At 35.8% G+C, this 15,905-nt stretch overlaps 1 protein-coding gene across 1 annotated transcript in view; it reads left to right on the top strand.

Moving 5' to 3' along the window:
• Positions 1–15,905, top strand: part of LOC122418257 (extracellular sulfatase SULF-1 homolog) — a 561,276-nt gene that overhangs the window by 541,969 nt on the left and 3,402 nt on the right. Inside the window, exon 11 of the mRNA XM_043432385.1 lies at positions 15,803–15,890. Coding sequence (XP_043288320.1) covers positions 15,803–15,890 — 88 coding nt within the window. The remainder of the gene's footprint in view (positions 1–15,802; positions 15,891–15,905) is intronic.

Raw genomic sequence — 15,905 nt, 5'->3', positions numbered from 1 at the left:
TAACGTAAAAGCCTATACTAAAAACTTTATGATGGTGCTGCCTATTCATCTCTCTTTCTCTCTCACCAGTCTTCTCTAATACGCACTCCAGGTCAGCATAAACGATGAATGGTAGGCGCTCCTTCCGATTATGGTTTGTGAATTCCAACCATTTATCGTTTTCCGCCGGTAATCGTATAGCACAATCATTCATCTTGCCACAATCCACCTCATGAGCTCGTAGCTTGCTCTCCATTGAAAAATACTGCAAACACCTGTAAAATGATCATGAATATATTTTTGAGGGGAAAAAAAAAAAAATGTCGCACATATGAGTATAGAAATTTACTTACCGATCACAAATATATTTTTTATGATTCTTGCTGCTCAGTTGGCTGCTCACTAAGCGGGATAGATCTTTAATCAGTGTAAAGTGGCCAATTCTGTCCCCTTCCTCGTTTTCAATGTACAACAAATTGACGTGTCTCCCTCTTTTCCACTTGGTAATGTAAAGAGGTGCAATACCACTTTTCGTTATACCATACACATTTATCGAGACATCGTTCAATTGTTCAAATCTTTTAATTTGATTCAGTGTCATCGGAAAGTCAATGTCCTGAAGATTCAGAATCGTCGAGTAGTGGGGATACGAACTTTGACGATCAGCATGCTGTTCAGCTGGGTGGAGAGCGGCAACCACAGCCCATGCAAAACATGCGTTGTCATTTGATTTAACGTTGACAACGGCTCTCTTCAACATTATTTTTCGCGGCAATCGAATGTGACATCCCGCACGCATTGGATTATATTTATTAATATTTACAGTGAGATTGGTGATTGAAACCAATGTCCATCCACTATCACATTCTTGAAACTCATCGAGTGATGCCAAAGTGGGCTCCATCACTCGCTCTTCATACCACTCTTTTACATTCGACGTTTGAAAAAGTTCCACATTAGCCGTATTGATACTTTTATGAGCACGCCGATCACCCGTAGCAAACTCGGCATTGAACTCCGTATTAACTTTAATGCTATTAAATTTTACTATACAGTCTTTCACTCGCTTTTCAACCAATTCGTATGCATCCTTCAAGAACTGGCGTGGTACAATGTAATTTCGATTGATTACGGCGCCAGTCACTACGCGATTTGCGAACGCCGAATCAATTTCTTTCCAGACTAATCCTCGATCGTTTAGTCCTGCGCCGGTATGTTGAAACTGTGAACGTGTGACTTCCAGTAACCCTTGCAAGCGTATTATTCTCGCAGTTACAGAGTGCTGATATCCCGTGCTCAATCGAGGGCGTTTATTCGGTGCAACTTGCTCTTCCAACGATTCAATAAATTCGAGACATTGTTTTTCCCAATAATTATATTCTTCCACCGACTTTATGGAAGCTACTTGTTCACGTAACAGTCTTTCAATATCGATACCGTTGGTTTGAGCCATGGTTGTTGACTCGAAGACGATCCGTCGCAAAGTGTGAAAACTTTGAAAATGTTGCTAACAAAATCATGATCATCTCTCTTATATATTTACGATTAAAAAAAAAAAAAAAAAAATGTGAGAGTATTGATGTAAACTTATTTGAATATTTTCTTTCTATGTTAGCATGAAAAACATTGAAAATGTTGCTACTTTATTTTTTTTCCACAAAGCCATTTTTCTTAATAAGGTGAGAGTTTAAAATATGAATGGGAAGATGCAGACATAGCGATGTAAATCTATTAGTTTCAAATTTTTTTTCTTCCTTTGCTATCACGAAGAAATGTTGCTGCTTTTTTTTCCCCGTGAAGTCAACAATTTTTTCTTTTTTTTGTTAACAAGGCGGAGGGGAGAAAAATGTGGTGCTAGAAATGCAAGTCTGTTGAATTTTTTTCTTTTATGTTACTGTGAAAAAAAAAATGTTTTGAAAAAAAATGTGACAGCTTTTTTTATTCATATAGTCAGCATTGTGGGAGTGTAAGATAGAAAATTTAATGGAAATTAGCAGGTTTATACTTTCGTTACATCAGTCTACATGAACAATAAGTCAAATGGGAAGGATGTGGGTGAGCACCCTCCCGTTGAGTAAAAATTTCTAGCTGGACTTTTTTCCCAAACACTATGTTTCAAATTGTGTTCGAATACGATTTTACAATGTGAAAAGTCGCTCCACGTCTCCTAGAAGACATTGAGATTATCTGATTCAAATTTTTTTCTTTCATGTTACTGCGAAGAAATGTTGTGGCCGCTCTTTTCACGTAGTCGCCTGTTCTCATATTATGGTAGCATAAGAATGAAAATTTCGTGAAAATGGAAATTAGTTTGCCTTTACTTTTGCCACATCAGTCTACGTGAATAATAGGTCAAGGGAAAGGATGTGGGTGAGCACCCTCTCATTGAGTAAAAATTTCTAGTTGGACAATTTTTTTTCAAATGCTTTTTCAATCGTAATCGAATACGATTTTACAATGGGAAAAGTCGCTCCACGTCTCCTAGAAGATGTAGCCTACGGAAGTGGCAAGGCTTGAAAATTTCACCCTATTGTGTCAATATTCCCCCCCACCTTTTTCTCCTGTAAACGTTTTAAAAGGGCATTTCCCTTATGGCAAAATAATCACTCCGCGAAAAACCTTCGAAGACTTCACCCGTCTCATTGCTACAAATTTTCATTTTTTTTCCACGAGAAAAAAAAAATGTCTCAGAGCGCAAAATCATTTGAAAGTGCTGTGGAGATCGTTGATCTCATGGATAACGATAGTGCAGTGCGTGAAGTAGATGATGTGATGGTTATTGACATTTCGGATGACAGTGTCGAAGTTTGTGAGGATCCTGTAAATTATCATGTGCGTGATGAAGGACACGATGTGATGGTTATTGACATCTCCAACGATGATGACGACGATGTTGGAATTGCCAATAACGACATAAACGATATGCCGGATGAGGATGACGATTTCGCATATCATGGTGGTGGTGGTGGTGATGATATTGAACTCGAGAACAATGTTGAGGACGATGAAGTCCTCGACATGCTCGATGAAATGGAGCGCGACTTTCAATATTACGGTCAGGACGTGGAGTTCCACGAGATCGAGCCGGCGGAGGGTAATCCACCTGACGACGGTTTCGAGTCAGATTCCTCCGTCGATGAAGGGGAATCGACTCAACGGCTGCTGTCACGACCGACGGCGTTGGCCATGGTACCGTCAGACCGGGTCTGCAGAATAAAATCTTATTATGCAGACCGTATGCAGAATCGCATTTGTGTCGATTGTTTCATACGGGACCCGGAAACCTATGGGCGTGCTGTGGCCCATTTTGAGCACCACGTCGGGCCCTACGAGGTCTTGGGAGACCTCTGGTGTTACAACTGTGATCGGCCGCTCACACTCTTCATCGCGTATAATACATGCGGAGTGTGTAAAAAATAATGGTGAGTAGTTTTGATCATTACCCTTTTTTTTTCGTAATGAAAAAAAAAAAACAGAAAATTAAGAATTTGGGTTTTTCTTTGTGTTCCAGGAAATGGAGCGACATAGAGTTAAAAAACAATATATGTTTATCTGTAAATTGTATTATAATGTTAAAATAGAGTAAATAGTATTTTCAATCTATATATTTAATTAATTTACTAAAGCATACGTTCATTCCATGGGAAATGTATTGTAATATAATTCGTTCATTCCATGGAAATGTATTGTAATATAATTCTAATTTTTAATAAATTTTGTCAAGCGTATGCAATATTAAAAAACAATATTTCCCCAACTCTCATTTTCCTTCTCTTTTACACCCATTCATTCATCTCTCTTCTTCACCCCCGCGATCCCTCTACAAACTCCCCCACTACAGACCCTGCCACCACCACTGCGGATCATTTTTCCCATCTCTCTCACATTCATCTTCCATCTCTCTCCTGACGGCCCCCCTCTACAGACCCCTCGCCCGCTGCAGACCCCGCGCTCCCCCGTTCCCGCACCCCCCTGAGATCCCTGGCTTAGAACCGGCCTAGCCTCTATACTCACACATCACAGACTACATTTACGCGGCCGCTTTGGTACCGGTTTAATATATCACAAATAACAAAATAAATAGTAATATGCACTTCTTTAGATGACGAAAATTGTTTTTTTATTGATCCCGCACGCACTTCGTAATGTCGAAACTCTGTTCATACGATCAAAAACTGACACATGGTTTGTACATATATATATGTATATCGGTCGAATTTATGACCGCTGTTACCAGCTGTGCCGTGCCGTGTGCTACGTTCTGAAGTTGACGTCAGATTTCCAATCATCAACAACTAATTTCAACAACCAATCACAACGTCTAAAAATGGATGTCGTCAGATCCAACGAATCAGAAACTCGAGAGCATCAAAGTGCCTTTGATGGTGTTTATAAATACAGACGCATAAATTCTTGAATGTGTTGGTAACTTTTGCATAATCTTGAGCCCGTGCAAAGTTTTTTCTCAGCAATTACAACACCGATCATGCTGATTTAGGGCGGAATCGAAAGAGAATTACTCAATTGGCTTAAACTTCAATTTTTAAGTTGCTAAATGGCTCCTGAGCTTCGTAATTCAATAAAATCACATGCAAATTTTACCCCCACCACGGCGAATCGTTTTATTCAGAGAAAGTATAGTCTCGGCGAGAGCCTCGGGCCAGCAGACGACAGGGCTGTCAATGTACTTGTCCCGAGACTCTACCGAGTCTCTTGATAATATGAATCGATCCGCTGCAAACTGAGCGGGTGAAAACAAGGATCGGAGAGGGCAGAGCCAAACTGAATATCAAGCAAAATATGGGGATGTTTAAAAATAATGACGACACAAGAAATAAACTAGAAAACATTTATTCAATTAAAGTGTCTAATATCATTCTAACAGTTGCGTGTATTTTTGTTCTATTTATTCGTATATATAACCTATGTACACATGATATTTAACCACGCCACTGACAATATATTCGCACTGGACAATATTTCTCGTACTCTGGTTTAATTGAAGGATTATTTCAGTTAACACTTATTTCCAATCGAACGAAATAATGAAATCTTGAAAAGTTTCGTTGACATATATGCATCGCGCATTTTTTATATTCTTTTTCACACACACATCACAGACTACATTTACGCGGCCGCTTTGATACCGGCTTAATATATCACAAATAACAAAATAAATAGTAATATGCACTTCTTTAGATGACGAAAATTATTTTTTTATTGATCCCGCACGCACTTCGTAATTTCGAAACTCTGTTCATACGATCAAAAACTGATACATGGTTTGTACATATTATATGTATATCGATCGAATTTATGACTGCTGGTACCAGCTGTGCTGCGCCGTGTGCTACGTTCTGAAGTTGACGTCAGATTTCCAATCATCAACAACTAATTTCAACAACCAATCACAACGTCTAAAAATGGATGTCGTCAGATCCAACGAATCAGAAACTCGAGAGCATCAAAGTGCCTTTGATGGTGTTTATAAATACAGACGCATAAATTCTTGAATGTGTTGGTAACTTTTGCATAATCTTGAGCCCGTGCAAAGTTTTTTCTCAGCAATTACAACACCGATCATGCTGATTTAGGGCGGAATCGAAAGAGAATTACTCAATTGGCTTAAACTTCAATTTTTAAAGCCGTACATAACTCATGAGTTTCGTAATTTAAGAAAATCACATGCCATTTTTACCCCCACCACGGCGAATCGTTTTATTCAGAGAAAGTATAGTCTCGGCGAGAGTCTCGGGCCAGCAGACGACAGGGCTGTCAATGTACTTGCCCCGAGACTCTACCGAGTCTCTTGATTTTTCGTCAAAATAGTACTGAAAATATTTCGTCACAGGTCTGTCCTTGGACTTTGGCAATGCGCTTTTTTTCCTTGTACCCTAATATGTTTTGTCCATTGGGAACTCAAGAGCATGTAGCAATGCGTGTTGCGGGCTGAGATGTGATTTCCGGCTTATAACGTTAGAAAAAAGAAAGGAGAAGAGGAAAGACAGATCAAATTCAAGACACAACAAATCCAACAGAATTGGCCATTTTTAAATGTCGCTTTTGCATTCTGAATCTAGACGTTTTCGTGTCATCCAAAACATGCCCCCGATGAAATATATTTCCAAAGCTTGCAAGTGGCCGCTGAGATCCAATTATCTACAGTTTGATAGTTGCAGAAAAAAGGCACCCGAAAACATTTATTGTGTCAGAACTCAAAGAAGCAAAAAAAACTGAGCGTACTTAATTCTACAGAGCAACGGAAATCAAAGACGATTAAGGTACCTGCATTGGTTGTGGAGGAAAACGTTTCATTTCAGGATAATTTAGAAAGAAATTTAGAAATTAAGAAATTTAGCATGGAATTTAGAAAAAGGAAAATTAAGTTAAATAGTAAAGCTGAAAACTTTTGTGATGAATTTTTGAAATTACATGTTACGGTTGAAGTAAAAAATTAAAATGATTGGCACACATGCTGCGACACAAAAATATCAAAGTTTGAAGGTATTCGCTCCATACCGCAGAAATACAAACTTCAATACTGTTTGAAAAAAAAACACTTTAAAACTTGCTGAACAAAGTTCCATTCCATATTACTATAATCAAAGATAGGGGATGATACTAGCACATCAAGAGACTCGGTAGAGTCTCGGGACAAGTACATTGACAGCCCTATCGTCTGCTGGCCCGAGCTCGCCGAGACTATCTTTTCTCTGAATAAAACGATTCGCGGTGGTGGGGGTAAAATTGGCATGTCATTTTGTTCAATTACGAAACTCCTGAGTCATCTGAGGCTTTGAAAATTAAACTGGAGATTAATTAATAAATTCTCTTTCGATTCCACCCACAATCAGCATGATCGGTGGCGTAATTGCTGAGAAAAAACTTTGCACAGGCTCAAGATTATGCAAAAGTTACCAACACATTCTAGAATTTATGCGTCTGTATTTACAACACAATCAAAGGCACTTTGATGCTCTCGAGTTTCTGATTGGTTGGATCTGACGACATCCATTTTTAAACGTTGTGATTGGTTGTTGAAATTAGTTGTTGATGATTGGAAATCTGACGTCAACTTCAGAACGTAGCACACGGCGCAGCACAGCTGGTAACAGCAGTCATAAATTCGATCGATATACATATAATAATGTACAAACCATGTGTCAGTTTTTCATCGTATGAACAGAGTTTCGACATTACGAAGATCGTGCGGGATCAATAAAAAAATAATTTTCGTCATCTAAAGAAGTGCATATTACTATTTATTTTGTTATTTGTGATATATTAAACCGGTATCAAAGCGGCCGCGTAAATGTAGTCTGTGATGTGTGTGTGAAAAAGAATATAAAAAATGCGCGATGCATATGTCAACGAAACTTTTCAAGATTTCATCATTTCGTTCGATTGGAAATAAGTGTTAACTGAAATAATCCTTCAATTAAACCAGAATACGAGAAATATTGTCCAGTGCGAATATATTGTCAGTGGCGTGATTATATATCATGTGTACATAGGTTATATATACGAATAAATAGAACAAAAATACACGCAACTGTTAGAATGATATTAGAAACTTTAATTGAATAAATGTTTTCTAATTTATTTCATGTGTCGTCATTAATTTTAAACATCCCCATATTTTGCTTGATATTCAGTTTGGCTCTGCCCTCTCCGATCCTTGTTTCCACCCCATCAGTTTGCAGCGGATCGATTCATATTATTAATTCGTTCCCTAATATGTGTCCTATGATTTTCTACTTCATGATGATTGTGGTAACATGATTCGAGAAGTTTCTAACCATGATCTTGAATTACACATTTGGTAAATCAGATTTTCAAAAAAACATCTGGTCTTGGTATAGTGTATAGTTATTCTTTTCCCATTAGGTCTGACGAGTGATAAATTTGGAAACTTTTCCAGAAAGCCTATGGATGCTTTTTTTGCTGATGATATGAAAAGTCGTATCTTCGGAATGCAGTATGCAAACACAAATTTTGATAACAAAACTTATAGAATGACATGTATGTTGAGTATTTCCACTTTGCAAACTACAAATATGGAATTATTATAAAAAAAATTCATTCCGATAAGTCTACTGTTGCTCAGTTTTGGATGCGATAGAATATGATGCCTACCAACATCCCCAGAAACTTACAGAATCGCTGAATGCAATGTGCGCTATGTCATTTTAATGTAACACCATGACTTTTGACAACTTTTCACTATAATGCTGTAGATTCGGATCATTAAAATACTGCAAAAATCTGCAAACTATACAATTTAAATACTGTGCCATTCATTTTACATTTTGACTCTAACTGTAACATCTATATGAAGTAAAAAATTGATTATAAAAGTCTTCAGTTGCTCATTTATGAATAGATTTGAAATTGCTGTCTTCGAAGCTCATTGCGCAGATACATTGAACCGCAGCAGATACCTGCGAACTCTGAAATTTCTGTGGATAAATATATATGCGACGGATCACCCCTTATCTTTGATTATGGTAATATGTAAGGTAAATGCAAGTTTTTAAGTGTTCCTTTTCAAATAGTATTGAAGTTTGTATGACTGATATACAGCGAATACTTCCAAACTTTGATATTTCTGTGTTGCAGCATGTGTGCCAATCATTCAAATCATTTACTCTAACCGTAGCATGTAATCTAGAAAATTCATCACAAAAGTCTTCCGCTTTTCTAAATACTTCAATTTTCCTTTTTCTACTCCATTGTGAGTTTTCGAATTTCTAAATTCATTTCTGAATTGTCCTGAAATGATTTTCCTCCAAAACCAAAAGGTACCTTAAACGTCTTTGAATTCTGTTGCTCTGTTGAATTAAGTTTGCTTAGTTTTTTTGCTGCTTTGAGTTCTGGCATAATAAATGTTAGAAGTTTTCGGGTACTTTTTTTCAGCAACTATCAAACTGTGGATAATTGGACCTCAGCGGCCACTTGCAAACTTTGGAAATATATTTCATTGAGGGCACGTTTTGGATGAAATGAAATCTCTAGATTCAGAATGCAAAAGCGACGTTTAAAGTGGGCAAATCTGTTGGATTTTTCGTGTTATGAATTTGATCTATCTTTCATTTGAATTTTGAAGAACAGGGATAAATAAAATCTGTTCTATTAAGGAAATCTTTACATCAGTTCTTTCTTGGTATGAAGACTTGGAAAAAATCGCGAAAGGCCAAGGACAGACAGGTGACGAAATATTTCCAGTACAATTTTGACGAAAAATAGGTCCTTTTTCGTGGAAACCAACGTTATAAGCTGAAAATCATATCTCGGCCGCCAACCCGCTTTCTACGATTCTCTTGGGTTCCCAATAAGCATAGCATATTAGAGTAGAAGAAAAAAAATAGCCCAACTCCATGGACAGACCTGTGACGGAATATTTTCTGTACAATGTTGACGAGAAATTTGTTGTTTTTCGTGGAAACCAACGTTATAAGCCGAAAATCATATCTCGGCCCGCAACACACTTTTCTCCATGCTCTTGGGTTCCGAATAGACGAAACATATTAGAGTACAAGGAAAAAAATCGCCAAAGTCCAAAGACAGACCTGTGACAAAATATTTCCAGTACAATTTTGACGAAAAATAGATCTTATTTCGTGGAAACCAACGTTATAAGCCGAAAATCATATTATGGCCCACAACACGTATTTCTTCATGCTCTTGGATTCCCAATAGACAAAACATATTAGAAGACAAGGAGAAAAATCACCAAAGTCCAAGACCAAACCAGTGCCGAAATATTTTCAGTACAATTTTGAAGAAAAATCGGTCTTTTACGTGGAAACCAACATTATAAACCGAACTTCATTTCTCGGGCCTCATCCCGGATTCCTCCATGCTGTTGAGTTCCTAATAGGCATAACATATTAGAGTATGAGGAAAAAAATCGCCAAAGTTCAAGGGCAGACTTGTGACGAAATATTTTCACTACAATTTTTACGAAAAATTGGTTTTTTATGGTGGAAACCAACTTTATAAGCCGAACATCATACCCAGGAAAAATAAGATTGGGAAAAGTCCATTGATGGTCCCTTATTTGCTGATAATTTCATGAAAAAGATTATCCCATAAAAAATGTTCGTATGAGAATGGAATTTATAAAAATGTACTAAGCAAATAATTCATAGAAATTTAAACTAAAATCCTATAACCGTCATAACATAAATGAGGAACTTTTGAAAAAAAAGGCGTGATATCAAACCATAAACTTCCCCTAGGGAAAAAAAGGCTGGGACAAGTACATTGATGGTCTCCTGTTTTTGGATGACAACGAAAAAAGATTCAGAACCAGGAAAAAAATTCTATAGAAATCATAAACGAAAATTGAAAAGTTCAAAAAAATTCAACAAAAATAAAAAACAATCGAAAAAAATTCTGTAAAGAAAAATAAAAAATAAAAAAAAAAAATCATAAATATTGAACAAATTGAAAAATGTACTATCCAAGTTACATGCAGTATAAAAATGTATGATATCAATTGGAGGCCAAGTTTTTATTGATAATTTGGAATATTTATCGAACAAATCGGAAACTTTAATTGAAATTCATGATAATTATTTTCAAGAAAAAAGTTAATGAATAAAAAGTCATAACGGAAGTTACGTGCAGTACTAAAATGAATTATATCAATTCGAGGTCAAGTATTTATCAGTTATTCGAAATATAATCTCCGGCGACAAATGAGCGTTGAGAATCCTTGTCGGGCTCACAACGTTTTATCAAAATTACTAAAAAATTAATGGAAATAAAATCATTAAAAATTCACATGAAAGTCATTCGTTACTTCAACAAGATACACACTTTAAAGAATCGATTCCCCTCCGACTTTCAGCATCCCCTGGTATTATTCACAACATTCAACTTCGATTGGATCGGTACAAATAATGTTCAAATACGTCTTAAACGTACTTGTCCGGCCCATCACTTTTTATTCAAATTGCTCATTCGAAAACAAATTAGGGCTGTTCTATAATGACAAATATAATAAAATGGATAGAAATAAAAATAATATCTCCAAGTAATTTGAACTTGATTGTTCGCAAGTTCGTATAGCAATATCCACTTCTCATTTTCTTCAGTGAACACATACCATTCGGTAAGAACCAATGAAAATGTGAAATAATCAGGCGCATTACTAGAAATTTTCGAACCTACTCAGCCATGCAATGTTTTTTTTTTCTATAGTCACGTACACATTTTGATAAATATCACTAGTCGAGTACGACACGTGGATTCCTGGGATTTGAAGAAAAATGATTTTGTTGTGAACTATGACTCCATATAATATAAATAGATTAATCAACTTCATCTTTCATTTTCGTTTCATTTTGACAAGAGCGATTCGAAGGAAAATTATTTTCTCGGGAATTATTGTTCCTTAATATTAACACATGCATTAACTTCGTTTTTGATTTGTTTTCGAATGAGCAATTTGAATAAAAAGTGATGGGCCGGACAAGTACGTTTAAGACGTATTTGAACATTATTTGTACCGATCCAATCGAAGTTGAATGTTGTGAATAATACCAGGGGATGCTGAAAGTCGGAGGGGAATCGATTCTTTAAAGTGTGTATCTTGTTGAAGTAACGAATGACTTTCATGTGAATTTTTAATGATTTTATTTCCATTAATTTTTTAGTAATTTTGATAAAACGTTGTGAGCCCGACAAGGATTCTCAACGCTCATTTGTCGCCGGAGATTATATTTCGAATAACTGATAAATACTTGACCTCGAATTGATATAATTCATTTTAGTACTGCACGTAACTTCCGTTATGACTTTTTATTCATTAACTTTTTTCTTGAAAATAATTATCATGAATTTCAATTAAAGTTTCCGATTTGTTCGATAAATATTCCAAATTATCAATAAAAACTTGGCCTCCAATTGATATCATACATTTTTATACTGCATGTAACTTGGATAGTACATTTTTCAATTTGTTCAATATTTATGATTTTTTTTTTTTATTTTTTATTTTTCTTTACAGAATTTTTTTCGATTGTTTTTTATTTTTGTTGAATTTTTTTGAACTTTTCAATTTTCGTTTATGATTTCTATAGAATTTTTTTCCTGGTTCTGAATCTTTTTTCGTTGTCATCCAAAAACAGGAGACCATCAATGTACTTGTCCCAGCCTTTTTTTCCCTAGGGTATACTTATCCAAAGAAATTTCAAAGTTCGCAGGTATCTGCTGCGATTCAATGTATCTGCGCAATTAGTTTGGAAGACAGCATTTTCAAATCCATCCATAAATGAGCAACTGAATACTTTTCTGATGAATTTTTCTCTTCATATTTATGTTACGGTGAGAGTCAAAAAGTAAAATGAACGGCACCGTATATAAATTTTATAGTTTGCAGATTTTTGCTGTATTTCAGTGATCCAAATATATAGTATTATAGTGAAAGGGTATTAGAAGTCATGATGTTACATTAAAATGACGTAGCGCACATAACATTCAGAAATTCTGTAGGTTTCCATGATGTTGGTAGGCATTATACTCAATCGCATCCAAAACTGAGCAACTGTAGACTTATCGTGAAGAATGTTTTCACCAATAATTCCACATTTGCAGTTTGCAGAATAGGAATACTCAACATACACGTTATTTCATAAGTATTGTTGTCAAAATTTGTGTTTCTCTACCGCATTCCGATGATTCAACTTTTCATATTATCAGCAAAAAAAGCATCCAAAGACTTTTTGGAACAAGTTTCAAAATTTATTACTCAACAAACCAGGTGGAAAAAGAATAACTACACTTATATCAAAACCAGAGAAACTGTTTTGAGAATCTGATGTACAAAATGTGCAATTGATGATCATAGGTGGTAACCTCTTGAATCAGGTTACTACAATCAGCATGAAGAAATGGTAGTAAATTAAAGGACACATATTAGGCAACCAATTAATAATATGTATTGATCCGCTGCAAACCGATGGAGTCAAAACAAGGATCGGAAAGAGCAGAGCCAGACTCAATAGGAAGCAAAATATGGGAATATTCAAAAATAATGATGACACAAGATATAAATTAGAAAACATTCATTCGATTGGAGTTTCTCACATTATATATACTAACAGTTCCGTGTGTTCTCGTTTTATTAATTATCAACCATAATATTTCAGATCGCAAAAAGAAAATTTGACGTTAAAAGTTGACGAACATTTTTTCTTACAACTTCCAGACCTATTTTTGATAGACTGATTTGCCTTATTTATATTATTCACTAACTATGCGAACGTTTGTTACATATGTCCCGCACTTCGTAACGTCAAACCCCGGACGGTTCGTTACCACACAGCTATCAAAGGGAACTCGTATATATAACCTACATAATTACACATGATATATATTCACGCAACTGACGATATATTTACACTGAACAATATTCCGCGCCCTCTGGTTTAATTGAAAGATTATCTCAGTTGACACTTATTTCCAGTCGAATGAAATAATGAAATCTTGAAAAGTTTCGTTGACATATGCATCGCGCATTTTTTATATTTTTTATTTGCACACACAGATCACAGTCTACATTTACGCGGCCGCTTTTATACCGGTTTAGTATACCACAAGTTTTAACAAATAAATATTAACCACTTTTCACTAACCATTTTCATTTATTAATTAGAGTCCGCACACAACAGCACTTTGGGGATCATAACCTTTCCTGTCAAAATGACGTTCAGTATGAAAACAAGTCTCGGGTGGTTTCGGATGTGCGTATCGATGTATTGATATCATATAACCTATTTACAAATGATATAAATGATAAACTTAATTTCAGTCAAACGAATTAATGAAATCTTAAAAAGTTTCGTCGACATGCACCGCGTATTTTTTTATTTTATTCTTTTTTACACACGACAGATCACAGACTACATTTACGCGACTGCTTTTATACCGGTTTAGTTTAGCATTCCACATGTTTTAGTACTATGCACTTCGTTAGATGACGAAAGTTTTCTTTATTTATCCCACACGCATTCCATAATGTCAAAACTCCGTTTGTTTATACGATGATCGAAAACTGACACACGGTTTATACAAATATATATATAATATTCACGGAGTCTCAGCGCGGTCGGGGTAAGACTCAAAAGTTAGAAGGCCTAAAATGGCGAACAGGCATTCTGTATACCGCATATATAGATATACAGAATGCCTGTTCGCTATTTTAGGCCTTCTAACTCTTGAGCTCCACCCACGGTCGGCCTAGCAGCTGGAGGAGCCGACATCGTTAAGCCAATCAGAATGCGTAGAGGCACAACTCTACTACCACTAACTACGTCAAAACGCGTATACGTATACGTCGAACTCGTGATGTGTCAGTAACTTTTGCATAATCTTGAGACCGTGCAAAGTTTTTTCTCAGCAAATACGCCACCGAGAATGCCGATTTTGGGCTCATTCGACAGAGAACTTCTTAATTAGCTTAAAGTTCAATTATCAAAGCCGTACATAACTCATGAGCTTTTCTATTAAAGAAAATCACATGCCAATTTTACCCCCACCACCGCGAATCGTTTTATTCAGAGAAAGTATAGTCTCGGCGAGAGCCTCGGGCCAGCAGACGACAGGGCTGTCAATGTACTTGTCCCGAGACTCTACCGAGTCTCTTGATCGCATTTCAATAAATTTTTTACCGGATTCTGCCGTTCAATTTCGTTTTTTTATGATTGATTTTTATTTGTATGAATAGTGATGGGCCGGACAAGTACTTTTAACTCGTATTTAAACATAATTTGTATCGATCCAATTCGATGTCGAATATTGTGAATAATATCAGAAGCTCCTGAAAGCCCTGAATCGATTTCCTTATAAGTCTCTGCCACCATAGAGTAATAAATGGCTAGCTTGCATGTAATTATTTTGGATTTAAAAGCTTCTAAGAACAATTCCATAATGTTGAAATTTGGAGTTACTCATAAATTATTACTTGTCCTTCGATTGATATCATAAATTTTAATGTTGCAAGTAACGCAAATGGTAACTGTTTTCAATTGAATAGAAAATACTTGGTCTCGAATTGATATAATAAATTTTAATGCTACACGTAAATTAGATGGAAGATTTTTTAATTGATTTAGCTGTTCGAATAAAATAAGAAGAATGAGGCATCGGTTTCCAAAATTATTTCAAGCGTGATGTTTCAGTTTTTTATGTTTTACTTGTTATTTGATGCTTTTGACACTTTGAAAAATAGATACAGATTAGTTTTTATTTTAATATGTTTTTTCAAGATTTGTCAAATTTTTTTCGAATTGTTCTGTATTTTTTTATAAAGTAATTTTTTTTACAATTAAAAAAAAAAATTTCATATTTTTTTTTGGATGTAATATCAGCAAACAAGGGAACATCAATGTACTTGTCCCAACCTTTTATTTCCTAGGGGAAGTTTATGGTTTAGAAGATTTACTACAAAAAAAAACAAAGTTGACCTGCAAATAACCTTGAGGCAGCTACTAAAAATCAAAACTGCTAACGTCGTTAGACGTCCCCCACCAAACCCTGTCAGTTTTACTTGAAAAATTTCCACCAGAAGCTATTAGTTTTCGAGATATTAAAAACGACAGGGCTGTCAAACTCTACCGCGTCTCTTGATAACAAAGTTAAAATGGGCCATCCTGTATACCTCTCCCTCCGGACGCAACACTATAAAGTTTTGTCGTGCCGGTACTAGTATGTGCCGTGATTATCCGTACGTATAATGTGAATCGACCTCTTTATGTTACGATTCCATAAAGTTTTCGCTTTGGCAAATACTAAATGTTAAGATTGTTATTTTTAGAGGATATATTCGTGCCATCGGCATTGCAAATAATACGAGAGAGTGAGCTTGGCAACCTGCCTAACAAGAGACGTAGAAAGATGCCCAAGTAAGTTTTGAAACA

Source organism: Venturia canescens, chromosome 11, assembly GCF_019457755.1.
Source record: "Venturia canescens isolate UGA chromosome 11, ASM1945775v1, whole genome shotgun sequence".
Classification (NCBI taxonomy): Eukaryota; Metazoa; Arthropoda; class Insecta; order Hymenoptera; family Ichneumonidae; genus Venturia; species Venturia canescens.
This window is presented reverse-complemented; position numbering and strand designations above follow the sequence as displayed.